Raw genomic sequence first — 27,252 nt, 5'->3', positions numbered from 1 at the left:
TTTTCACGTTTCATGTCAGATTTAGATTCAGACAGAGTTTCTGGCAGCCTCACCAAAGACAGATTTTCCCTCTAAGCAAAGACAAGAGAATAATACAAAAATGACAACAAATTTGTGTAGCAGAAGTGTGTTTTGTTTTCATCTGTCCTACCACATGAATCATCTCACAACACCTCGGATGTTTCTTGTGACCCTTTGGAAGAGGCTTGACCCCCTGGTTGAAAACCACTGGACTCCAACTGTGTATAAGGAAGCTAAATCTAATATTCCAATATTCAAGAATGAGTCGCCTACTTTTATTCCACGTACATTAAGCTGATACTTCTGTGTATTTACTTTATAGGATTTTGAATGCAGGACTAAATTGTTGCACTGATATGTTTCCTTAAGTAAAAGATATGAGTACCTTTTCCACCACTACACAAACACATTTGAACACATATGAACACACCAACATGTACATATAGGCAGCAAATATTTTATTCATTTTTCTATACAGCTGCAGAATTGGTTATTATTACTGGTCTGTGCTAGAATTTTTGTTACATAATGAATCATTTATGGGTTATGTGGCACTAAGCATGCACGGCCTGAATAACAGGGTTTTTATGACTCACTGAATCTAATGGCATTCAGATCATCGCTCATTTCCAGAGAGGGCAATGACATTTTGAGTAAAGAGTCTGAAAACGGAAATTAAAGCAGATAATTATTTATTCATTCATTATATTTCCAGTAGCTTGAGCTTCATACTTGCACTAAAAGGAGAAACTTAAATAGAGACAAAGAAAGTATCTGTTAGTACAAATCTGTTTCTTAAATACAAAACCATTTGCAATACTGTCAGAAAAAAGCATCCTTTTGGCAGTATATTGGGACAGCGTAGAACCAATACAAATCAGAATAATATAATTCTGTGCATCAATTAATATTGTCGCTATATCCTACATGTTCTTGTACAATACCAAAGTTATGTAACTCGCTGACAAGCAAATCAGAAAACAATCAGAATTCAAATTTATATGCAATTTTATGTCCAGATAGTTACAGAACAATGTACAGTGTGCACAGCAAGAAAAAAAAGGAATATATGTATATATATTCTCTACAAGTACTCTATATTTAATACAGTCCTATCAACAGGTTAAACCATATCATGCACAATATTGCCTCTTAGGCTGCCTTATAAGCTGCTTGTCCCTGTACAATCAATTAAGGTATTTACAAATTTAACAAATATTCTACACGTCTTAAAAAAAAAACTTGATGCAAGTTAAGAGAAAAGAAATCTTGATCCCATCCAAAGGCCCTCAAGTGTCAGTTAGTACAAGTGAACAATTTTTGCCTAATAGGAATTGAATGATGTACTGTATCTGCACACACACACACCTACACACTCACAGATATCCATACATTCATACACTGCAGAAATACAATCGGGTATTGTACATGATGACTGCAGATTTTGAAAATGCACCAGACATGGTTTTAATGATGTTTTATGTGAGTGCGTTTAGCTTCTCAGAGGAATCAAAGCCAGTCCTGTGTTTCAAGGCATTTGGAGGTGTCTTTAAAAAAAAGATGACACAAGTATATGAATTATTCCTCCCTCCACAGAGTCCTCTTCTCAAGCTTATCTTATCCATCCCTGGGTGTGACTTCTGCAGTCCTACTACTCTCTCTGTTCCAGTCAATGAACTGTGGAAAGAGACTTCACAATCGAATCGTTGTTTTGAAGAAAAGGCACAACCTGCTGAAGGAGCGCTGCGGGGACTGAGGCAAGCTGTCACCCCCTCAGCGTCCCCCGCTGGCCCTCAGATCACACTCAATAAGAGGAGGTTACATGCGGGGCAAAGGTTATGAGGTAACGTTACAAGCCATGCAGCGTTTCAGCCTCCTCTGTCATAGGTGCAGTCGCATCATTCACAACAGAGGGGTGACAGATGAGGATGTACCAATGCAGCAATCACAAGCATGCAGTGTGCACTGCTCCCAATATTCAGTCTGCAAATAGTTCACTTTATATATATACACTGTACATGACCTGCCTTGTAAACGCATGATGGAATTACATGGAGGAATTACATTATTAAATACAGATTCCTGTACAAGCGTGTGTTGGAAAAATACATGGAATAATAGCCTTTTACTGTAGACACTGATTACTATTTGAACATAGTAGATAATATAATAACCAATGACAAAAACAAATATAGTTCAGACGAGCACTGCATAGTCCGTAAGAGATTTGTGGTAAGAATGCAACACTTGTTAATATCAAAGTGTTAATTAATATATGGATTTAAGGTCATATCAGGTATTTCATGCACTGTTAAAATCAAATGTCAGGTGGAGCTACTTCCTTGCTAAATGCTGCTTGGGATACACTGTAATGAGCACAGGTTTGAAAGCCTTTCCATGAAAGATTTCCAAGTGAAAACATAAACGTCTTTGATAAGTTGTCTGTATCTCACGTGTCATGTGTTGTGCTGGGGATGGAGACGTGATCATAAAGCCATGCGGTGTTGGAACAGCCCTCTAAGAGAGATGTGGGGATGGAGCAGTCAATGTGCACCACCTCATACCGGTCTGTCAGGCTACACAAATGAGTTCAAGGAGTTCATGGCATTAATAGGGGATGGGGCCTCCGAGCTCTCGTGGCCCTCAGCAGTGTCCCTGCTGGCACTCTTTCCACTATACTGGCCGATAAACGAGCCATCCTCGTTGAACTGTCCGTCTCCTCCTTCCCCGTAGTCAACTAAACTGTCGTCACTGTCGTCCCTCTTAACTGTCCCATTAGATGGCGTGCGGCTCCCTTTTAACGGTTTATGGTCCTCATTGTCACTGAAGGAGAAAATAACATGCAGGTGTTACAGGTGAGATGATGTGACAGATGCAACAAGGAGATTAGTGATCACTTTTTTTAGATGGAGCACTAAACTGAAGATAGTTGCTTTCACCACAGTTTGATGGCTTTTTCCAGATTGAAAATAAGTCTTTAATTTTAAAAAGTGTAAAGTCATCAGCTCTCATTAATATGCAACAGTGAACATTCCTGCCCACTGCACGAGAAGCAGATCTGAATTTGGTTTGCTCCATGTCTAAAAAACGGCAGCTATGAATGATTAGTTGGTTTCCATCAGGCAACAGGGGAATAAAGCTCAAGCAATCATACCCTGTTCAAATTCCCCCTGAAACCAAATATGAAGTGGTAAATGTGTTGTTTGACAAAAGCACCCCCCACCCCCACCCCCCACCCCCTGAGACAGAGGTTGTGATGAAAAACTGAAAATCCAAGGCAATGATGTGAATAAAACTTGGAAAGCAAGGTTTCAGCCAAACATCCCCCAAAGCAAGCATGATAATAATCACAAATAGGCAAAATGCATGAAAAATCTGCAAAGAAAGTTTTCTTTGGACATCAGATAGTCGAAAACATTCCACATACATGAGTCGAACATGAGATAAGATCACAAAGCCATCATAATGCTGAAATGTCTTTAAATGTGAACAGATATCAATCGGTGTGCAGAAGCCTTTTCAGGGATAAAGCTAGCACAGCAAAGTTGTAGATGAGCGACCTAAAAGACTTGTGTATGCACTGCGCACATGATGACGGCTTTATGACCACATGTTAAACTTGATGACAGCCTGGGATGCTTTACAGTGAGCATTTTTCTCCACGGTGACCCGACTATCCACCGACCCTCCACACATGCTAGATTTACAGAACAATGACCCCACCCCTACACACCATCATCACCCTTACCTTTCCTGAGACCTACACCCCTGCGCCCTGCGAGCAGATGAGGAGATCCAGCTGAGATCCCACACAACACAACAGTCACTCCTCCTACGGATGATAGCGCTATGCACACACTTGAGAAGATTTTTTTTTTTTTTTTTTAAGTGTGGCACTTTAGCAGGCACATTCGCCATGTGACTGAACTTACAGTATGCTCTCCTGCAGTCAAACAAGAACAGCTCAGGTTGAGTTAAGTTATGCCTTTATTGACATACTGTAAGGTTCCAGCTGAGCTTAATGAAACAGCATGGATATAAAGTATACTCTCACAAAGGCACTATAATATTTATACACTTTGCCTTGTGATATATTGTCTACTGTTGTTCTTTGAGGTCGATGTCCATTGGAGAGATGCCCTTGCAGTCTAAATAGGTCTCTCATTTTACACAAACTGCATGAGTTTTAGGATGAGACATATTCTACGTTTTTCTTACTGTCAACAAATGCCATGAAAAGACCAAATTAATTGTACGAGCAAATATTTACTGTGCGTCAAAAAGCCTGCCAGAGACTATTCCTCCATAGAGTCAAGTCTACAGTAAGAATGTGGGCTTGATGCAGAGAGCCACAAACAAGCTGGAGATGTTTTTGGTCTATTTAAAGAATTTGTTGCAATAAGAAAAACACCGAATATATTATCCTTTAAGAATTATTACTATTAAAGAATGGCTACTGGCCTGTTATAAACAGCATTAACCAGCTCTTGTACACTCCCTCAAACATGCTGATAATTTCATGTAAGATCCATATGCATCTATATACTGTATACTGCAGATATATGAACAATAATTCCACTCAACATGTTATTGCCTAGAGCAAAGTTTCATATATCAGATCAGATCTTCACATCATGCATATCACATATTATTTATATATATATATATATATATTTATATATCGATATGTATTTATCACAGCATAAAATCCATAGGACAGATTTATGTATACATAATACAAAAAGGAATATAAAATATAAAAGCAAGAACATCTTAGAAATCGACTTGTAAAAAACAATTCAAAAATGCTAGCTATACAGAAGTAAAGTGCTTCATTATTCTTTATTCTGCGTGCGACTGGAGAAGCAGCCTAGAAAGAGGATGCTGACAAGCATAGCTGGATAAATGCTGTAAGTTAGCGGGAGTGATCATTTCAGTGATTTCCAATCCTATGTATGTAGTTGTGTATGTAAGTAGCAATACACTAGGCAAAGTGTTAATACTATGTATACTGTACACAGGATGCATACGAGTAGCTTATTAGTTGGAATGGGATTCAATGCTCGGGGTCAGTTTAAGATGTGTTGCAAATGAATCTAGCTTCTTTTTTTTTCCTGACAGTCTTTTTGAAAGTTTAATATTAACACCCAAACCCCTAAATCCCTTGAACCTGAAGAATCCTGCTTCTCAGATGACACCACACAATGTCATATCAAGCAAACACACACAAGAGAGTCCAACGCAAGTAGCATCCAGGACGTCCCAGAACCCAGAACGAAAATCTTGTGCTTCACAATGGTAGGAGTTCAGATGAGGGGCACTTCTTCTTCTTGTTTCTGTTATTGATGATCCTGGGCGAGTTATTGGTTAGCTGTAAGGGTTGAGAAGAGGGGAAGAGAGTGCAGAGCTCCAGCCCAGCCAGAGAGAGCAGATCTGGACAGAAAGCATGGAGCGGGGCAGGGGTTGATGGGTAAAAATGGGCTCTGGGGGCTCCAGAGGCCGGAGCACTTTCTCTCACCTGTATTCCCCAAAAGTACAGTCATCGTCTTTCATGGGCTGAAACTCCGGGTCTGTGTGTGCATCCTCCTTCTCTTTGACTGGTGAGAAAAGAAGATGCAATTTAGACGAATCAGCTTCAAAAGAACGTGTAATATTGCATATTGTTTAGAACAATGTATGAAGTTTTTATTTTTCTCATGTTGCACATTATTTAGACTGAATGTGATTTAAAGAGAATTTTAACCCTATAAAAACCTTTTTCATGTTAGAATAATATGTCAAATTATTCAGTTTTAGTCATCTTAGGCTGTGTTTCAACACGCTCTAGAAGTAAAATTTCATCGCTTACTAACAAGAAACTTTTCTGTGTGTGCAGCTTTATTTCTGATATTCAGAGTACATTTTCTCTTAATAACAACAAACTGAGCAATTTTTTTTTTGGCACTGCAAGACAATAATCTTAAAATCCTATTAAACACAAAGGAGCGCTTGCAAATTAAGCATGAAAGCGTGGGTGTATGAACGAGAGTGTCCGCGGTGGTGTTTGTGCTGCTACTCACCGGGGTATTTCCCTCCCTTATTCCTCTGGATGAAGCAGATAATGAGGAGGATCAGGATGAGCAGAGCAATGGCACACATGAGGCCAATGAACCATCCCTGAGTGGCGATGTCCACCTGTCTGCTCGCCACAGCTGGCCAGAGGAGGAGAGGAAGACTTAACATTTACGACTGGCTCATCTTTTCCCAGTGGGAAGGAAAAATCGAAACAATTATCCACCATTCCTCGCTAAGGCAAGCATGTATTAAGTAGAACAAGTCATTCTCTTTAGCATGTGCTTGTTAGAGATTTCAGCTCATGAGTGGATCATGATTGCTTATTGCTACAGAAAAATTTCATGTTAGCCGAGTTAGAAATCTCCTACATTAAGATAATGGTGACTTGAGCACATTATTAAAAGCACATTAGTACATGACGGAGGAAATCAGTCTTTCTCTCATAGATACACACACACACACACACACACACACACACACACAGATTACACATAAACACACATACTGTACGTACAGGTTTACTGTGGGTGAGATTAGGTTGGATATTATACCACTAAACTTATATTAAATTTCTATATGAGAATGATTTCCACTTTTTCTAATTACCAAATCTACTGGACTGACTTTAATTACGCTGAACTTCAACCACACAAATCATGCACGCTCCTACACACTGTCTCTATATCACGACAGTACATGCCTGGAATACGGAGTGGCCACAACACAACGGTTAAACCCATGCTTGACTGGATTATAATTACACAACGGTACAAACTACTACACACTCTACACACGACACAGTGCAAGGCCAGGCCAGGCCAGGCTACGGTGGAGGCGACCGCCCAGGAAGTGCCTCACCTGGGACCGTCACCAATACCTCCTCAGAGAGGTGGAGCGGCTGGTCGTGGTGACCTTTGGCCACCACACGCACCCTATAGGAGAGGCCCCCCTTTAAGCCCTTCAGCATAATGTTCTGAGAGCCGTTCACAAGCTCTTTCTGCCACTCCTCTTCAGCTTCACCTGCAGGAGGGACGTTCATGAAGAGAGGGACGTTTGAGGGAGCAAGCACAACTTCAAATGGATCATGGAGGTCACGATCATCATGGGAACTACTTACTCTTAAGAATCTACTGACATGAGATTACACTGCAGGCAATTCTGTCTATATTAGATTTAAATAGTTCATATTAATGGAATATTCATATGGAGTCCTGAAAAAACAGTTCAGGCTATAAATTAATCATTACGGTGGCCCTGAAAGCTCAATGCACGGCAACTTGAGAAAAGCAACTTGACAACACGTGTGCAGCATATAGAAAAAATGCTGCAATATGAGAAAATCCAACCAAATACAGAAACACAGAGCCACAGACAGAAATCCTGCAAGTTACACAAAAGAGAGAGAAAGTGAGTTACACAATTACACAAGTTTCCGAGGGACGAATAAAACGAGATGGACGCACCTCACATATTTATTGTCCCCTGGAAACGACTTTTGTGACTCATTTATGCTGTCTTCTGTGTGACTTGCTGTGTTTCTGGATGCGATCGTGTTTTCTGTATTTGGCTTTGCTTTCTCACTTTGCAGCATTTGTAGGCATGCTCGCAACGTGACCCACGGATGGCGGCCAGTTGGTCGGTCAGTGTCGATTTTAGGTAAATATCTCAATGACTGTCGGACTGGCTGAAATTCGCTAAATTTGGTTTTCTAATACTTTGGTAAAATACTTTTTATAAAACACAACATGTGACATTCCCGTCCACCTTAGCTGTACTTTGTATTTAGTGCTAATTAGCAACTATTAGCATGCCAACGTGCTTAACTAAGCTGTTGAACATGAAACATTATACCTGCTAAACATCAGCATGTTAGCATGTGGACATGTTAGCATTTAGCACAAAGCACCACAGTGCGTAAATTCCATAGATGGATTAAGAATACGGCCTCACAGAGCTGCTAGCATGGCTGTAAACTTCCTTCCTAAATGCTGCTCATGTGATTTTATCTTCATTTTCTTTTGTTTTTGTGTATTATTAAGTTCCAGAGCGCTGATCTCTCGGGGCCACCATAAATTATACATGTGGTGATGAGCAAGATATGAAATGTGTTTGACTGATGATCACAAGATTATGTTTTTGATAACAACATTTTCTAAATGAATGCGATCTGTAATTATGATAATCCCTAATTGAATCCATTGAGCAGTAGGTGTGAGAGAGCCATACGACAACAACGCAGCGTTTGTTGTGCATCCTCGCTGCAGGTGGATAAAAATAATGGAGAGCACTTCAGTCAAAATCATTTGGCATAACAGGAGTGTTTGTGCTGCTTTTTATGATGTTTGCCTGCACAAGTTCCAGCGTGATTGTCACGGGAGATGCACGCAACTCCAGTCAATAATAGGACTGGGTAATTAGTAATCCAATCACAGACCGCCTTGTTTTTCACATCTGGGTCCATGTTGGCAGGAGCCAGCATCAACATGATTGCCAAAATTTCTATTCACCTGCACAAGCCAATAATGGAGTAGGGGTCTCTTGCCACCTGCATGTGAAACTGACAGAAATGAAGGTGTGATGCTTCGCTTACTGTTTTCGTTTTTGTATTCTACATAAACATTTTTCTCTGGCCCCCAGTACTCCCAACTGATCAGGGCCCCGTCCTCTCCAACCGAGGAACTAACGTTCCCAAAAGGACTCACAGGCAGCGCTGAGCACACAAGAGAAAAGACAACCATCAAGATCGGTCTGTTGGTCAAAGGGTAATCCAACAACTGGCTGTTAGTTGCTTTGATATTACTAAACCTAGACCCTCACAGCCAAACAAAACAGCAATTTCGAATCAGGACACTATACCAACAAACAATACATAAAGCTGATCATGTAGTGTACTAAGATCGCAGCATGTACCCTTGTGGGGCGGGTGGCGTGGAGGAGACTGTGCAATGGGATGAGAGGTTTGGGTGTTTCCTGTAAACAACATGGAGAGGGGTAAAGACCGCACCACACATGAGACACACACACAGACGCAAGCAGAGACACCACAGACACTGAAGTCATTATACAGTTCACTGGCATGCCAAGCAAACTCTTGCCATGCAGCAGGAAGCAGCACCAGCAGCCACAGTGGAAGAAGTGACAAGGGGTCAAAGTCGCCAAAGGCTCAGTTAAAAAGAAAAAAAAAAAGCAGCCGAGCGCTTTGAAAAGACTCATCTAGTTTTATCACATGTCATTAAAGAGGCACATGTCACATGGCATCTTTATCTATGCGGCTTTGAACTTTCCCGGGCTTTGAACTCAGCAGTGTTGTGGTGGGTGGCGGAAAATTTGATAGAGACGAGGGGAAATTGCTTAAAGATGAGGAGTGCATGCTCGCCGCGGGGTTTGAAGCTCTGACTGTATCTGGAAAACATGCGTCGGTCTAGATACCACCGGTACCTGTGCCCACATCTACGCCAAGCTGTGATATCAGAGCTTGTAGAGAGAAACAGGACACAGAGAACAACAGGATAGGGGTCACTATGAGATGGCCCCCCAAGCTGGGTCACTGTATGTAACGTTAACAGAAAGGCATCCATGTAGTCATGCTGTGTAATGTAAGAGGTGGTCAGTCTGAAGATTTATAACAGCATGGGTCACCCTGTGTAACAATGCAACTGGATCACACTCATGTTCAACTAAACACGGACATGGATGAGGAGTTTATGTAAACCGTGCTGTGCAAAATGCCAAAAACAATAAATAATACTTTAAATAACACACACAGTGGACTGACGGGAACATTTCACATGCACAAAACACACGGCAATGTTCCGACTAAACAGCAAGGCTAATTTTTTCAATTGATCAATTAGTCATTTAGTTTATAAAATGCCACAAACAAGTGAAAAATGTGCATAATAATTTCCCCAAATTCAAAGTGACATCTTCAAACAGCTTGTTTTGTCTGACCAGCAGTCTGAAACTGCAACATATTCAATTTAGATTAACATAAAATGGATAAAAGCAGCAAATTTTTACATTTGAGAAGCTGGAACCAGTACACGTCTGCCATTTTTATATTAATTAAAAAATCACAAAATAATGCTGTAGACTGATTTTCTGTCAACTAATCAATAAATCGACTATTGTTCGTTTTGTTTTTCAAAGCAAGGCAATCATTTCTGACTTTGAGCAGGCGCACGCAGTGAGGTGCAACCAGTGTGAGCTTCAACACCAGTCCATCCAACTTTAAACACTTCACACAACTCCTCTCCAGAACACCATGAGTTTTTTTCTTCCAGCGTGTTGGGCTATCTTGCCTTCATCAGGATAGCGTCTGAGGCTGATTCCAGTTTCCTTTAACGATCCATCAAAGTCCTGCAGATAACTTATAGATCACAAAAAACTAAAGACTACATAGCAAATTTCCATTATCTTTTTAAATATACTGTATTTTAACAAAAATATAAATTCATCTTCATCACCAACCCTGATGAAGGCAGGATAGTCAAAAAACACCCTGTGACTGTGACATTGCGTACTGAGGAGTTGTGTGACATGTTTTAACTTTGCATGGACGTCACACTGTACATGTGATCTGCAGATTAACGGATCGTCTGAACTCTAAAGCATTCCACTTGAAGAAACATGAAAAGGTCATTTACTTTCAGTCGTCTGCATTTGCTGACTTACCTTCGTCCATGATGGTGACACCTTCCTGAGAAATGGCTGGGCCTGCTCCCCTGACTGTTTTCGCATTCAAATAAAACTTGTAGCGTGTGCTGTACTTGAGGTTGGGCAAAGTGACTGAGGTCTCATTGGCGGGCAGGGCCAGCTCCTCCACTGGGCCCAGCTCATTGGAGTTATTGACTACAGGGGTGGAGGGTGAGGTGACAAGAATAATGGGATGGAGATGGAAGTTGGGGAGTAGCGAGGTAAGTTGAATAGAGGTATGGGGAGAAGGGGGTCGTAGATGGGGTTGGAGCGTCAATGATGAAAAGGGTGGAAATGAAAGCATTTGGAGCACAGAGGTGTAGGGTTCAGGAATAGAAGGTGACAAAAGTTGATTTGTTAATTAATGTCGTAGTTTAGGCAAAATAAATGCTACTTTAAATCCTTTATTCTTATTTCTCTCTGTCTCAAAATCTGAGTCTGAGCAGGATGACAGTACAAGACATGAAAAAGGAGGACAAACTACAAACTACATGAAGGAAGGTGACATTTACCTGGCAAAGATATAAAGCTCAGTGGTTGCTTAAGGAAGAAAAAAGTCTCACCTGGCTGATATTTGAGGGTGTAGCCGGTGATGCGTCCATTACGGACATGAGGAGGATTCCATTCAAGGGTTAGAGAGTCCAGGTTGGGGTTGGTGACTATCAGGGAGGTAGGAGCCCCCGGCACTGCAGAAAACACATGAATCATGACACCTTTCACCAGTTTGTCGAAGTAAATCCAAAGAGGTTACAAAACATTATTCTAAATGAACGATTAAAGAGTGTCGCTGTCTGTGTCAAGAGTCATTGAAGATGTCAGAGTTTGGGGGGATGCTGCCAGAACCAGAACTGGCCGAGTGGGCCACAGAAGTGGGTTCAGACCAGGGCCGAATACAACCTTCAAGACCGACACAGGTCAGTTTGACGACAGGGAAAACAGTACTGAGGTGATTTACAGCAGCTCCAACCAGGACTCTGACTACGGGACGACGAAGGCACGGCACATTCAGGAGAGCCTCTTTGTGCAGAATCACATTTGATTCTTGAAAACTGTTTACATTCATCTGCCGAGGGCTCGGACACAAATACTTATTCCAAGCCGAGTACATTTCATACGCCTTAAAACATTTCTGACGGTACATTTACTGTATTAATAACTGAGTGTCAGCAGGAGTTTAAATCTACTTGTCCAGTATTTATCCATAACATCAATTATTAAAGGCTTTTATGACTAAATCACTGTTTTTGAGAGGGAACCTTCTCAAGCTTGTGTTATCAAATGCTGAGTAAAATAAAGAGACAATGCTGTGACCTGTTCTGATTAGCAGTTTTAATTAGGACTTGTATTGTATTTTTGATAGACGAGCAGCCTTTCGATTTACATTCGTGTCTTTAATACTTTAATCATCAACTTTAGGTGTGGCTGTTAGAGGAAGATTGATGCTGATGTGTGTTTGCTAGCACTCAGTTGCGATGTAATACAAAAAGGGAAAAATAAGGAATTCCTTCGCCTACCTCCTTCAGGCGTGTCAAACTGCTGGGTGGGGCTGGGAGGACCCTCGCCCTTGCCGTTATAAACCCTGACATTGAACGAGTACAGACTGAAGGGGTGCAGACCAGGCAGCATGCCGCGGCTGTGGTTCCCACTGAAGGTCAGGATCTGCTTCTCCACGTGATGGGGGTTGTGTTTGTGGAGGCTGCGTTCTCTCCAGTAGTACACCTACGACACACAGTATACAGTAAGTGCTGTGGATGTGTTATGGTTTGTAGGATTGCTGTACATGTACACGTGGTCTTTTGCACTGTACCTTAAATCCTTTGAGGTGTCCCCGTATTGATTTAAAGGGCACAGGATCCCAGTGCACCTCTGCCAGAGTGCTGTTCAGCGCTATGGCCTGCACGTTTTCTGGAGCTGCTACTGGCACTGCACAAAAGACAAGGAGCACAACAAAACAGAAAAAAAAAAAGAAAAAATATTGAGTAAAGGTTGTAGGTTTACCAGCCAAATGCCTCCTTATAAACTCTTGTGCACAGTATAGGGGGTATACTGGGGTAGTATAAAGGGTCTAAAGGTCTAACTCACAGTCCTCTCCTGAGTATCCGTGGGCAATAGCAGGCTCCGGTCCGGCTCCGTAGTCGTTCACAGCCTGGACTTTTAGCTCATATGGAACAAACGTGGGCGTTCCAGACACAACAAACTTGGAGTTGTTAGCCACAGACACTGTGGTCCAATCACTGTCCACCGCCTTCTGCCTCCACATCACCTTGTAGTGAAGCCCTGGACCGTTAGACTGGAGGCCTGACAGCGGCTGCAGAGGAGAACGTTTTAAATGTATCTCTCAATATTTTCTCAGAAAAAAAGGCTGCATGCACATTCTGATGTATGAGGTTTTGGTGGATGATCAGAAAAAGGAGAGAAAAGTAAGAACAAAAGTGTGCTTCTATGTTTCATGGTACTCCAGTACAGTAACAGCTTTAGGATTAAAACAGATAGACTTATACAACTTTATTACCTTCCAGGAGATTACAAGATTATCATGTTCTGTCCCAAATCCCTGTACACCTGTTGGATTCTCATCTGGAGCTAAAAAATATATAAAAATAAAGACAAAGTGAAACATTATCCAAAAGCAAATCTTTGACTGAGGCTCATATCATCCTGATTTTATTCTTTAATAAGTTTTTCAACATTAATACGTTTACTTATAAAAATATATAATAATTATTGTTAATTATAATTTCCAAAATAGAAAATATCAGATGATCCACTCATTATTTATGTACCATTAAAATGTTAATACACAAATTAAATTACAGAATGCAACACCAATGAGGAACTCAATCAAAGGCTTGAGGCAGCTGTGTCTGTACCTGCAGGTTCTGTCTTGAAGACCCTGGAGGGGAAACTGGGGCGGCTGAAACCCACAGCATTGAGGGCCAGAACTCTGAAGGTGTAGTGGATGTAGGGTGACAGTTTGAGGTGAGCTGTCGTCTTTGTTCCAGGGACCTCGGTAAGATTATGCCAGTGGCCGCGGTGGTGCAGTAAGTCTTCATATTGGATCAGAAATTCTGTGTAAAATAGAAAGAAGTATTCCAGAGAACTGAACATTTCTGACACTATATCTGCATCACTGAAATGAATCCCCTGAAGGATTTTTGGGATACTGTAACTCAAAAAGCAAAGTTATGCTGAAATATGTCACAATGTGCTACTTGTGGCAGGGATTTGAGGCTTCAAGGAAATGAGGGATTTATCCATGTTTTTGTGAAGTGATAAGCGTTCGCAATAAGCTGCGTATATTATAACCTCGACTCCAAAAAACTCAATGTATAAAACATAAATAAAAACAGAAGCAATCATTTGCAAACAACAGTTTTACAAAGTGTTCCTGAGCCCATGTAGTAACATCCTTTATGCAATCATGTGTTCACACAAAGTGGTGAACCTCGCTCCATCCTCGCTTGTGAGCGACTGAGCCTTTCCAGGATGCTCCTTTCATACCCAATCATGATACTCTCACCTGTTACCAATCAACCTGTTTACCTGTGGAATGTTCCAAACAGGTGTTTTTAGAGCGTTCCACAACTTTCACAGTTTTTTGTTGCTCCTGTCCAAACTTGTTTGAAATGTGTTGGTGTATCAAATCCAGAATAAGCAGATATTTACAAAAATCAATGAAGTTGTTGAGCTCAAACATTAAATATATTGTTGTTGTACTGTTTTCGATTGAGCATATGTCTAAAAGATTAGCTTTTAACTTTTTTGGAATCGGGGTTGTAATAGAGAGTGGGGAAGAAGATTAAGCTGCAGCAGTGGTTTGAGAGATTTCTGTGGCTGTTTTGGTGTTTTTTTTTAAAACTTGTTATCAGATTTCAGGCTGACCTGAGGTCAGCAGTCAGTCACTGAGGAACTTTTTTTTTCATTTAAATTTTTTACAGCCTGTCGGGGTTACTATTGGGTTGGCTTCTCCACTTTTGATTTGACTGTAGTTATGGAGACTCAGTTATTGTAGATGATTCTGATTTTGTTCACGTATCCCCACTTGCTGCTTAGGGGAGTCAGCTAAATGCCAAATACATAATTAATTAAAGGGCTGCCACAGTGATTTAGTTTTGTACTACCATAATGTTGGGAGAATCAGATTTTTTGGTCAATTCATGACAAAATCGAAGTACAACTACACACACAAACACACACACTTACTCTGAATAGGACTGTTATGTTCATCCCCAGGGGTCCAAGTGAGCTGAACACTCCTCTTTTTCTGGTCCGTCAGCTCTAGGTCAGTTGGGGGGTCGGGTCGCTCTGGCGGAGAAACAGCACAGGCAGCAACATCAGCACACAGTTACAGCTACTGAGTGTGAAGGGTTCATGCCACGAGAAGATGAAGCAAAAACAAAAGAGGATAACTGGTTACATAATTTCGCTCCTGCGATGCTAGAATCATAATAAATGCTAAGAATGTTTGTTTAACCAAGCACACCTTAAATTTACTGCTCTATTTCTTTACTCTTTCCATCTGACGATGTTATTTGCCCCACGATGCACATGCAGACACTGCATCATGCATATGAAACGAGTGATGCTCAACTGAGCATCTTCCATAATCACTCTGCATGAAATAGAGTCTCAGGCTCACTAGAGAGGCTAAATTGAAGCTCATGTTTAGAAATTGTAATGATACAGCGGAACGCATGCTTGGAATAAACGAGTGATGAGGAAACTGTGCATTTGAAAAGATCCCAAGTGGTGCAATGAGGAGATGTCTGCTTTACAAATTATCTTTGCATTCAAGTGGGAGTGAAATTGCTCCCCCTTTGCCTAAATGTTTAATGCTTGCATCAGTGCTTTAATGCATTCAAACTTGTGAAAACATACAATTTAAACCAAACCAAACAAATGCTGGTAAATCAAAATGAAAAAAAAAATGGACTGAAAATGCTCGGCGATTGTCAAAAACAAATCTTCAGGCCACGGCATGCTTCACTTAACAGATACAACACAAGACCATTCAGCAGAGCACATCTGGGTGCTCATGTGTGCTGCAGGTTTTACCGTAGACAACAGCTGGTGTTGGCGTGGCCTCTGCCAGGTAGGAGGGCGGGAGTGAAACGGGGAGTTTAGTGGTCAGTCAGCCATAAGAAAACAAAGAAGATTATCTGGCTTTCTGAGAGGGTAACAATCAAATATTCATGCTGCTGACACGATAGCTGACTAAATCCGCTCCGGCAATTAACCTTGACGGGCTGAAAGGCAATCTGCAGAGGAAGTTATTGGACGGATTCACTTTTCTGGGAAGGCCTGAGACGGACACTTTAATAATTTGTGAGTTTGTTTTATGAGTCAGTGAAATTGAGCTCCTGCAAAGATGAACTTACCGACAACAGTGAGCTCAGCGCTGGCTGAATCATGGTCCAGAGTGGTGTTCGTGATGCAGGTGTACACGCCCGCGTCGTTCTCCGTCACATCGGTGATTGTGAGGCTGTCAGAGCCCAAGATTAATCTGGAAACAAAGCATTCACACAGACAGTTCAGCACTACATCGGATTCTGTCAAATCTTGGAGCAAAGCCATTAATGAGGAACAGTGTGATTTAATTAAAAGTAAGACGTCTGCAGACAGCTCTGACCTCTCATCATCAGGCAGCTCTCCGTCGTCTTTGAGCCAGGTCATGGTCGGGACGAGTGAGGGGTCGTGCTTCACCTTGCACTCAAACACCACAGACCTACCCCTCTGGACCACTTTGTACTCCGGCTGCTTCAGGATTCGGGTGGGCTCTGATGGGACGGGGACAAGCAGGTTAGCTTCAGTTTGAATAGACTAAAATGAAAGAATCACCAGTGTGGGCAAATATTCTATAAACCATGTGTCTGGAAAAGGGCTTGACATCAAAGGTTATTAATGTTTTTATTAACAAAAAATTGATCTTTTTTTTCAAATAATTATTTAGCTGATGAAATATTAAAGATATTGACAAATGCCAACCACACTACAAATTACACCAAATATGTCATAAAAAAGCTTATTTTGTGACATTCAAGCATCCTTATATAAGGATGAATATAAGTTGAATATAAGTTATATTCAATTTAAAACAAACAAGAGAAGAAAAGCAATCATTTGAGAAGTTGTAACCAGAAATAACTTTATTTTTCTTCCATGTTAGCTTACATTTTTCTTTCATTCTTAGTTTTTATTTTCATCAACTTTCTTGCAGGAGTACAATTGCGATTTCCTCTGTTGATTTTTGTTTACATGATGCGTCCTTCAGACAGAGAGCTTCTTGCTGTCATATAAGATCTGATCACCTTAAGCCTATTCTGGATTTTTTTTTGGCAACTCAGACGCTGTAAACAGAACCAAACACGCGTTTTTATATCAAACATCCCACTTTAACAGCACTATGTGAGTTAATAGCCGGTTCTGTGCCCTCCCTGTCTTATAATAGGATCTTCAGTGCAGAAACGCTCTCACCTTTGACCTCCAGGAAGATGTGATTCTCATAGATACCGATGCTGTTCCTGGCCACGCAGGTGTATCTGCCGCTATTGTGGGCTTGAGCTATGTGAATCTCTAAAGTGCCATTGTCATGAAGGATGTAAGGGTCTCCATCCAGGGTGCTGGACCGGCTGTCTTTGAACCTGAGAGAGAGAGAGAGAGGAGAGGCAGCCGCTGTGAGCTTTTGAATAAAACACAAAACAAGCATTCCTCTGTTAAAAGGTCATTAACTCACCATGTAATTTTAGGGATGGGTGATCCAAAGGAAGCACAGTCTATCAGGGCCTGGTGATTTTTGATGACCTGGTAGACTTTGTTGGCTGGTGTCAGCACTCTGGGTGGCTCCGCTGCGGTGATGCAGCAGCAATTATTGCCATGTTATTACTCTCCAGAAATCAATGCAAATGTAAAACAGCATTTTAATGCAAATGGATGTCGCGTAATGAACTTACACAGCACATTGACGAAGGCGTTGGACAGGAGGTAACCGTAGTCATTGGAGACATTACACTGGTAGACGGCGCTGGAGCCCGCCTGCACATCAGTGAAGATGATGGTGTCGTCTTCCACCTTTCTGCTGAGATCCTTGGGGGAATCTGTTCATGGATACGGGGGTTACAGAGGCTGTTTGAATTCTGGATGACTCCTGAGGAGATGCTTCAAACGTGCTGACAGCAGCTTTCAGGTGTTTTGGTTGCCATACAGACAACTTTGGCTTTCATTTATGTGTCTCACATGTAAGGCTGGATGTCAAACCTTAATACTTTCTGAGTGTGTTGGTAAGATTAGATTAGTATTCTATATTATTTTAGTAATAGAAGTAATAGTGCAACATTTCAGGAAAAGGGCCTATTCTCATTCTTGCCTATTTAAGGGTTAACACTGATGTTTGCATCAACTTTGCATAAAAACTGGCATGGCTCTGAAAACTAAATCTGCCTAGCCGCACCTCTGAAGCTCACTAATTAAAACACTGCATCTCATTTATTTAACCTGAAAAAAGTGTAAAACTGAAGTTATTGTTTTACAGGGGGTTGTGTGTGAGACTATTTCTTGGCTTGGTGTGGAGACTTGGAAGACTTTGAATAACTGAAAATTTCTTGAAATGTTGAACTATTCTTACGAAGAAAATCGAAATACTGATGGAATAGAGGAGTTTTGCTCATTTTGTGTTACACTGAAGAAAAACATCTTCCTGTTTTTCACTGTGTGAGAGAAAAGGCATCGTAAATACTCAGTATCAAGCAGTATTTACAAATGTGTACTTTGAAAACAAAAGTCTAGTCTCAAATAATGAAATAAAAAAAATACTTATACTTAATCTTATATGAAAAATGAAAAATCGTGAGCGGGAAATGTCTTTTCTAAGCACAGTTTCAGTCAAAGGAATAGGATGCACTCACTCTCTATGGGGATGCCATTCATAGCCCAGGTGATGGAGGGCTTGGGCGTGCCACTGGCCCTGCAGGTCAGCACACCGCTCTCCCCCGGCGCTAGAACAAGGTTCCTGGGAGCGCCACTGATCCAATATGGAGCAGCTGAAAATAGAAGCGAGCACAGCAGAAGGCTGGAGAATTAATCACTGAACACACTGCCCCGTTGGCATCTGTGCATAAATCAATTATGAGATGGAGGGAGAATGAAGAGACGGGAGGAAGGAGTGACTGTGCCGCCACATGGCGAAGCGAACGGCCTGATGGGATGCTGCACGTTTCACCACAGACACACCTTTGACCGTGACGTGGATGGTGTGGTGCACGGAGCCGAGCTGATTCCTGGCGGTGCAGCGGTAATCCCCAGCGTCTGACTCTGACACGTTCACAATGCGTAGGGTCCTCTGGTAGTGCAGGAAGGATGTGCGCTTGGCTGGGAGATCGCCGCTCACTTTGGTCCAGGAGATTTCAGGAGTGGGCCTGGGATCAAAGCGAGAGAGAACGGAAGAGACAAAGAGTGATTATGACACTCGAGCACGTGGGCACTTGAGGCTTTCAGGACCAGAGAAATGGCGGATTCTTTCACTTACAGCGCTTCAGCGATACACTCCATCTCCAGCACCTGTCCTCTCAGCACCGTCTTGGAGCTGGAGGGGCCAGATGGGATGAGGAAGGATGGTTTCCTGTCATCCGCTGGTTCTTCTACAGTTACACACAGATTCACAATGAAACTATTACCAACTCCTCTGCATAAGCCCATAGCAGTGAAGATCCAGGCCTGAGCCAGGCCCTTCACAGTCTCTGTGATTTTATGAAACCTCTCGTCTACAATGGCTCTGCAATGCATGGGCACTAAGCCACTTCATTACAGACCAACATTCATATTCATATTTAATGGTCAGACGTAAATATTATAGCCATGTTGTGTTTTATAGCACTGCTTTCTGTAGTTGTTTATTGTCTATTAATTACCCTCTGGGGTTACCCTCTGGGGCTCTGCTACTCACCTGCACATGAAGTAAGCAGCTAAACTCATAATAAAAAATCAGACTAAATGTTTATGATGACTGTGATGATGATAACTTAACATCCTGGCATGTGAACAGTTTGATGAGAGACAAATCAAAGATCTTCTAAGCAATGAGAAGAGATGAAAATGATTGGTGACAGAGAGATTAACAAATAAGTGTGCTCTAAAATTAGGCAGGGCAGCACGGAAACAGTGATTTAGAAAATGAAGACTGCAGCTATGGCAGAGGAAAGGCAAACAAAATGCATAATGTTTACACTTTTAAACTTCAATAAGTTGAATTAGGATCAAATTACCAATCGGATGACATTTTAGTATGTTAATTCGATGATCTAATTACTGTATTTTAAGATACAATGCTGTTTTCAGAGCTTAAGACTGTACAGATGTTGTCACATGTAAAAAGTGACACAATCCGCTCAGTCGATACTGGAATCACCATGCAGAGCTGGTTTAAGAAGTTCATAGGAGGAAGTGAATGGTTTTCAAAGGGTTTTGATTGGATAGAGCAGGAGTGACAGAGGGGTGGAGAACTCACTTGGATTCTTGGATTGAGGGGTTATTGTTAGTGGGTAACAGCTACAGTTGATGCTCTGTGTCGGGGGTAAACACTAGGGGGCACCACTCACTCCTAAATAAATGAGTGAGCTTGTAAGAAGCTTGAGGTTGTGGGGTTTGAGGGTTAGTGTTAGTGGGTAAAAAGCTAGAGTTCAGAGCTCTAGGTTGGGGGGTAAACACTAGGGGGTGCCAAAACTCACCACTAAATAAATCAGTGTCATTGTAAAAAGCTGCCATTGTGTCATTGATTGCATCCACTGAAACACAACAGAAAAATGAAACACGCCACAAGTTGAAATCATCAGGCACATCACAAAAAAACAACAAAACACATGTATTGCCAAGTTAACATAAGAGTGTCCAGAAACAAAAAGGCCAGAACTAAACTATAAATGACTCAAAACTGAAAATGATTGTAACCTTGTGGGAACAGCCTGTCCTCATATCGGCTACAAAATGCTAGACTGAATGAGAGCAGTTCTTTGTTGTCGGTGGCGAGTGCGTATACAGAACGTCTCACAGAGGCAATATAATGAACGTCTGCCTGGCAGATGCAGCGCAGGGAGCCTTGAGAGCTCTGACAATTTGTCTTTTCAGTGGGATGACGACCGCTGGCGTCTCTGAGGATGAAATCAGAGATAGGAAACGCTGTTTCCCTCCTACGCAGTCATGCTAGCACATACGACTGTAAATGAGCTGCCTCTCGTGCGGTCACATTGCGCACAGTCAGACTTACTGTTGAGGACTTTGACGGTGATGGGCTGTTTCTGCTGGATGGTTTGTGTGTATGGGAAGCGGGCGTAGCAGATGTAGTCGTTTCTTGAGTCATCTCGGAGTACATTAGAGAAGTAAAGGTCGCCGTTCAGGGACTGGGCCACCCTGCTGCTCTGAGGCAGCCTCTGGAAGTCTGAAATGCACAGAAAATGAAACCTTTTGATGCATACCTTTCAATACGTACGACTGTTTGTGCTGGCTTCTTCGAAGAGTAAATTCATTCAAATTACAAACATTTTCATGAAATATTATAAGTCTTAGTTTTCTTCCAAGTTTTGATTGGAATGTCTTTCTACCAGAGAAATTTGGAGTTTGATGGACCACAAATGAAAGTCAAATCACCTCTATTGTACTGGGGTGTAGGCACAAATCTCAAAAAGAGAGAGAGATATCAAGAGAGATATGGCAAATTAAACTAAATTAGTTATTCCTGACCTCATCACAAGGTCCATTCAGTAGCTGTCCTGGAGCTTTCCACTGTGTCATGCAATCTTCCTCATAAGGTGGAGTTGCCCAGTTGTGATGGAAAAGAAGATACAATACAACTGAAAGCTCTACAGCAGCTACCAAATGGACCTGGTGGTGAACCAAACCAAAATTTTCTACATAGCTGTTTGATGTGAGAGAGAATGTGCCTTTTTTGGAATTTGAGTGAACACATTTGATGAATAAAGCAATAATTAGCTTATTAATTTTGATAATTAACGTAATTCCATTAAATATACAGGGCCAAGTATGAGATTTTTAGTAGCCTCTAATGATGTTTCTCAACATTAAGCCCACATTTCCCATGAAACCCTCCTTCTCTGCCACAAACAAGTGATGCTCGCAGTTGTTTATATTAATGTCTAATTGTGACTCTGACATGTTTACATCAAAATGCCAAACGCAGACGTGAGGAACACTGATGTGAGTATCACACACTGTAAGCAGCAAACTCACTATTGTCCATCCAGAATATGATGGGAGGAGGCAGGCCAGCAGGAGGTCGACATGGCAGCACCAAGGACACGCCCTCCTGAACGACGATTGGCTTGATTTTCTCCTTTGACCACAAGGGGGATCCTGGATTGTTTGGAGAAGAATACACGTCAGTGGATGGGATTTCCCATGATATGACGTGAAACATGGGGTTGCTAATGGGCTGTTGCTGACATGATGACAGAGGTGACGAGGCAAGATGAGTGGGATGGTGCCTAACTGGATCACATTACGCAAAAGGAGAAATACAAAGGAGTATTCACTCTATCTACTGATACATCCTGCAGAGTACAACATGCTGCTTCCTGCATGCAACCTTTTACCTTTCAGGAGCGCTCTTAAGATGGAAAATGCAACTTAATTTTTAAAAAAGGGGAAAAAAAGATTAATGTAAGAGAGATGTGAGATATGCATGCCATTAAGAAAATGGAAGAAAATAAAGATGGAAAGATAGAAATGATAGACTGCGTGGCACTTACTGGACTGTTGTACGACTATGTTGTTGGAAACAGCAGTTCCATGTTTGTTCCTGGCTGTGCACTGGTACACGCACTCGTAATGCTCGGCCTTCGCTCTGCTGATGTCCACCACCAGGGTCCCAGAGTGGGGCCTCATGGTCACGTTGGGGTCCTCGTCGATGTCAAAGTGGGTCCCATTTCTCGTCCAGGAGAAACTGAGGAACAAAAACCAGACCAGTGTCATCACAGCATATCCACTGATGACAAACTGTGTTATGATAAGCTGGAGCGTACAGCCACCACACTGTATACAGGAGGTGCTGAGAAAAAGTCTGAACTGGTTAGGTTAGCATGAGTGTACTCTATCCTTGTGAGGACCGTGTTTTTGTTATGGAGAATGAGAACATTTTTGCAAAGTGACGACATTCTGGCCAATTGTCACTCTGAAAACTACCGTTTAACACAGTAACTGCAAAAAGGGAGTAGGATTAAAGGCTTTGAAAACTTACTGTCAAGATTAGGTTGTTGTGATGCGTAATGGGGTCCTACATGTGTGTGTAATTTATGCAAAAGTTCAAAAAGTTTTGGTTATTTCACATTTGAAATTTCGGCGTCTTTTCTCCATCTTCGTCTCCATCTTAGAGAAGGGTGATGTCACATTTTTCAGTGCACCAATCAGATGAGAGAGATGTCAGAGATGTGTCAGGACACATTAGCGTTTATGCTAAAGAAGATATGAGGTCAAATGCGTCCCACACCCCCTCAGTAAGTTTGAGTGATTAGATCACAATGTGTCTTGCTGGTTGTTTGCACTTGTACTGGCACTGCCACTTGTGATCTGACATATTGTAAAGTATAACCAGAGTAAAAGTTCAAATTCAAATTAGATCCCACATAGTGCTGGTGAGGCAGTTTTTGACCAAAAATTAAAAAAATACTCCCTAAAGACTTTTTTCTTTTTCACTTCACTTTATCTTTGATTGTTGCTTAATTATTCAAGTTCTCAGGGGCTTTAAAAGAGAATTTAAAAAGATTTGGATGTGCAAAATATTTTGTACTTCCCAGTCTTTTTCAAACGGATGTTTGAGGGTTACATAAGACCTGATTTTAAACTTAAGGTTAGATTAGGGTGAAGTGAAGATTAAGGGCTGAGAAATCTTTTTTGTCAATGACGGTCCTCGCAAGTATAGAAGTACAAATGTGTGTGTGAAATTAATTAGGCTCTACACTGAGAAAGATAAAGGACAGAGGATGGCATAAAGGCAAAAGATTCAAAAGCATTAGCTAAAATCAGCCTCTGATGGGTGTGTAAAACACCAGCTTTACTTCTTATAAAGTTTGAATAAACCACAGCTTTCAAAATACATTTTCTGGAGACTTGCCATCTGCTGAGGCTTTTAACTGAAATTTGACAGGTGGTGGTTGAATCCACACCTGGAATATCGTTCTCAGTAACAGCATCATGAATGCAAAAATCACACTTCACAGATTCCTACCTGGGGTGAGGCTTCCCCTTCGCCTCGCAGTGGATTATAATATTCTCTCGTGGGTCGATGATGTAATCCTTGGGGGACTGGTGAGTTATGGTAGGCGGCTGCGGCACTACAGGCGATCAGAAAGAGGGTGATATTCAATCATGACCTTTACTGCATAACTAAGCCTTTTTCTGTTGCGGCATTGACCACACAAAGCAGCCATTAGCAATCGCATGTCGACTCGCCACACTGAATCAAACCAGACGGCCGTTTGCTGACAGACGAGAAAAGCTCTCGTACTATAACATGTGCAACAGCGGGGAAAAAAAAGCATGCAGGCCGCTTAGGTACATTTCACTTTGTTGTAATGATCTGATGGTTAATGTATTCCTGTCAGTGCTGGGGAGATGACTAATGGACCATGACAAAACAAACAACATAAGAACTCATGCTGTTTGCAACACTGCTCTACAGAAAAATGCTCTACGACTGCAGCAACACACAGAAACAAAAACAGCAAACAAAGAAATCAAAGAAATCAATGCATGCAACAAACTCAAGTCCAGTCTACTCAGCATCTTAAAAAAAAACTAAAGAAAATATAACACAAAAATATAATACAGATCAACGGTGACCTTTAATGCACAACAAAAACTGCCAACACAACCTCTGCAGTAAATTCACACTTGTTTCAGACTTACATCCTTCCAGAACTTTAGTGTTTTTCCAAAGAATCAGCAAACAAGAAAGAAAAATTGTGACAGTAAAGAAAACCAGACATTAGTGGTGAAACACATCTTCCTGCATTATCTCTGCTTCAGACAGGGTTTAAACAAAGCCGGCTCCCAGTTGAGAAATGCCAGCCTCCAGTGGTCAACAGCTCCAACCAAACAATATGTAGAAGATCTACAACCACAGAGACATCAGACTGAGGTGCTCGGGGCCAGTCTGGCAAACTCCTTCCTTTTCCACATCAGTCAGGATGAGGAAGACTGGGTGAAAAGAGTGTTTCCTTTACAGAGCCAATACATACAGTGCATGGTTTAAAATATAAGCTGCTCAGAAAACAGGAATCTGACCCTGGCAATATGTAGATGTAAATGTATATAGACAGGTGGTTGGAATAAATGTAACTGGAGGTGAAAGGATTACTCAAGTAATCAATTAGTCGATTGTCAGAGAATTCATCTGCAAATGCTTTGATATGTGAAGAATTCTTTTTTTCGTCAATTTTCAAGCAAATGTCTCAAACGGTTGCATGCTCTTGCTTTTCAGATGTGAGGATTTGATGCTTCTATTTGTCATACATAACAGGAAACTGAATATCTTTGTGTTTTAAACGGGTCAGATTAAAAAATAAATAAATAAATATCAACCCGAGCTGTGGGAAATAGAATGATTAATTGATAAATATTTGGCAGATTTATGAATAATCTAGAAACATAACCATAAATGTGATACTGACAAACAGTGTAGAATACCACCAAAAAAAGTTACTGAGGGGAACATAAAAGGAAAAACTGGATCCCATTTGGATAAAAACGGGAATGCTGTAAACAATTATTTTCATTACCAATCAATCTGTTTTTTCTATTAATTGATGAAAGGACTAGTTCCGAGAGTTAAATGAGAAGCTCAATGCCACCCTCCTGATCACGACCCCGGGCAGCTGGTTAGCTTAGCGTAATACAATGAGTGGAAACAGGGGGAAGCAGCTAGGCTGACTGTGTCTGAAGGTAACAAAATGTCAACAAAATGCTTCCAAACTCCTCTAAAGATCTTGTTTGTTTAATACATATGAAAGCTGAAGGGTACAAGTGAACCGCTCTGGTTTTACACAGGATTATGTGCTGGACAGTTTCTTGGCTGACAGAGAGTTGTATCTTCTCATTTAACTCTTGGCAAGCAAGTGAAAAACTGTGATGCCCAAAATTGTTTCTTTAATCTCTTTTTTGTTCTCAAATGTCAGGAAACAGTGAAATGTGCCCATTAGAACAGAGCCCGAAGCTGCAGCACGCATCAAAATAGCTTGTTTTGTCCTAGTAACTATCCAAACCCGTCACATGTTCAGTTTACGATCATATATGACAAAGAAAAGCAGCAAATCCTCACATTTAAGAGGCTGCAACTGGCAAATGGCAGCTTTGCTTGTTAAACGACTTACCGTTAAACTTTCTGTCGATCAACTAATCGATTAACAGACTAACTGTTTCAGCCTCAGACAAATCAAACCCCTCACATTAGTCCATTTGCACTCTCTGGGATGCGAATGTGCTGTGCAGTGCGTGATCTGTGCCCTTACGGTCGAGCGGGACCTCCAAGGCGGCGGCGAGGTGTCCCAGGAACAGCACCAGCAGCGCTGCATCCATCCTCCTCCTCTCCATCAGCGGTGTGTGACGCGAAGGTCTGCCCCGAAATACAGCGACGCCCCGCCTCTCTGCTTCAGTCACACTGTCTGAGGACACGTGCACATTCACAACTGCAGGGACAGAAAGACAGAAAGAGAGAGAAGCCGTCAGAGATAAGAGGATAGAAGCAGGAGCGGAGATTACCGGGTTGAATAGCACATCCAGTTACCGCCGATATCAATCATAAAGCTGAGTTTGTTCTGTTTTGTGTTCATCAGCTGGAGAGAGAGAGAGAGAGTATGGGAGAGAGACAGACACATACAGCTCTGGCCACAGATCGATGCTAGTTGCCATGCAGTGTAGTTTGCTGGAAGCTATCTTTTTGATCTAGTGCACTCCAACGCGGGCCAACGGGGCCCACATGGGCTCATTTTGCTCGGCTAATCACCGGCGTGGCTGCAGTGCCATTAGGCTTTTCTGCCATATCGATCACATCAGCCGGCAGATAACATGCCAAGGGACAAGACAAGGGGACACTCACTTTGCTTTCAATTTCACTCTCGGCTTTATCAGTTTGATCGACTGACTGAGCCAGCAGCAAACTGATTGGCAATTAGGTCAGACTTCAGACACAGAGCCATCGTTCTTTCATGAGATTGTTGTAGTGGGAAACATCACGTGTGACTGGATCTAAAATCTCTAACGTGGGTTCAACAGGGTGTTCAGGTTCAGGCAAGGTGGCTCGTTTACAGGCTTGAAAAAACTGGTGAAAGGCTAATTGGTCATTGATTAACTGTTAAGTAAGTGAGGATTTTCTTTTGTTACACAATATAATCCAATTATACCTCCATCACCACTGTTGGGTGGTGGATGGACTGCAAATAGAGTCTCTCTTGTTGCCAGGCAGCTCGGTGTTGCCACATCACA

General features: G+C 41.7%; 1 protein-coding gene across 8 annotated transcripts; it reads right to left on the bottom strand.

The window, feature by feature from the left end:
* Positions 1–765: 765 nt before the first annotated feature.
* Positions 766–26,361, bottom strand: LOC121607604 (neuronal cell adhesion molecule-like). Of its 8 annotated transcripts, none has more exons than XM_041938500.1 (27): positions 26,280–26,361; positions 23,999–24,104; positions 22,524–22,717; positions 22,006–22,128; positions 21,026–21,196; positions 20,490–20,546; positions 19,292–19,403; positions 18,997–19,181; positions 18,672–18,806; positions 17,721–17,864; positions 17,504–17,615; positions 17,245–17,411; positions 16,400–16,547; positions 16,149–16,273; positions 15,826–15,855; positions 14,974–15,075; positions 13,641–13,838; positions 13,283–13,353; positions 12,853–13,078; positions 12,578–12,693; positions 12,285–12,489; positions 11,334–11,456; positions 10,750–10,926; positions 6,934–7,146; positions 6,081–6,212; positions 5,540–5,618; positions 766–2,844 (listed from the first exon to the last, which is right to left on the bottom strand). In XM_041938500.1, exons 1-27 carry the CDS (start codon positions 26,359–26,361, stop codon positions 2,598–2,600), a joined length of 3,780 nt encoding a protein of 1,259 aa, XP_041794434.1. In that variant the 3' UTR covers positions 766–2,597. The 8 variants fall into 8 exon arrangements, with proteins under 8 accessions (XP_041794434.1, XP_041794441.1, XP_041794440.1 ...); XM_041938507.1 differs by lacking the exon at positions 6,934–7,146 and adding an exon at positions 3,770–3,781; XM_041938506.1 differs by lacking the exons at positions 6,934–7,146; positions 15,826–15,855 and adding an exon at positions 10,542–10,546 and having other exon boundaries at positions 10,746–10,926.
* Positions 26,362–27,252: the final 891 nt, after the last annotated feature.

This window comes from Chelmon rostratus, chromosome 6, assembly GCF_017976325.1.
Source record: "Chelmon rostratus isolate fCheRos1 chromosome 6, fCheRos1.pri, whole genome shotgun sequence".
In the NCBI taxonomy this organism is placed as follows: domain Eukaryota; kingdom Metazoa; phylum Chordata; class Actinopteri; order Chaetodontiformes; family Chaetodontidae; genus Chelmon; species Chelmon rostratus.
The sequence above is the reverse complement of the archived record's forward strand: the minus strand, read 5'-3'. Positions and strand labels throughout refer to the sequence as shown.

Excerpts from the sequence above, each read along its gene's own strand:
- LOC121607604 (XM_041938500.1), bottom strand. The coding sequence starts at position 26,361 with ATGGAGAGGAGGAGGATGGATGCAGCGCTGCTGGTGCTGTTCCTGGGA. Across the intron at positions 22,129-22,523 it reads CATAGTCGTACAACAGTCCA|GATCCCCCTTGTGGTCAAAG; the intron begins GTAAGTGCCACG and ends CAAACAATCCAG. Across the intron at positions 12,694-12,852 it reads CGGATACTCAGGAGAGGACT|TGCCAGTAGCAGCTCCAGAA; the intron begins GTGAGTTAGACC and ends TCTTTTGTGCAG.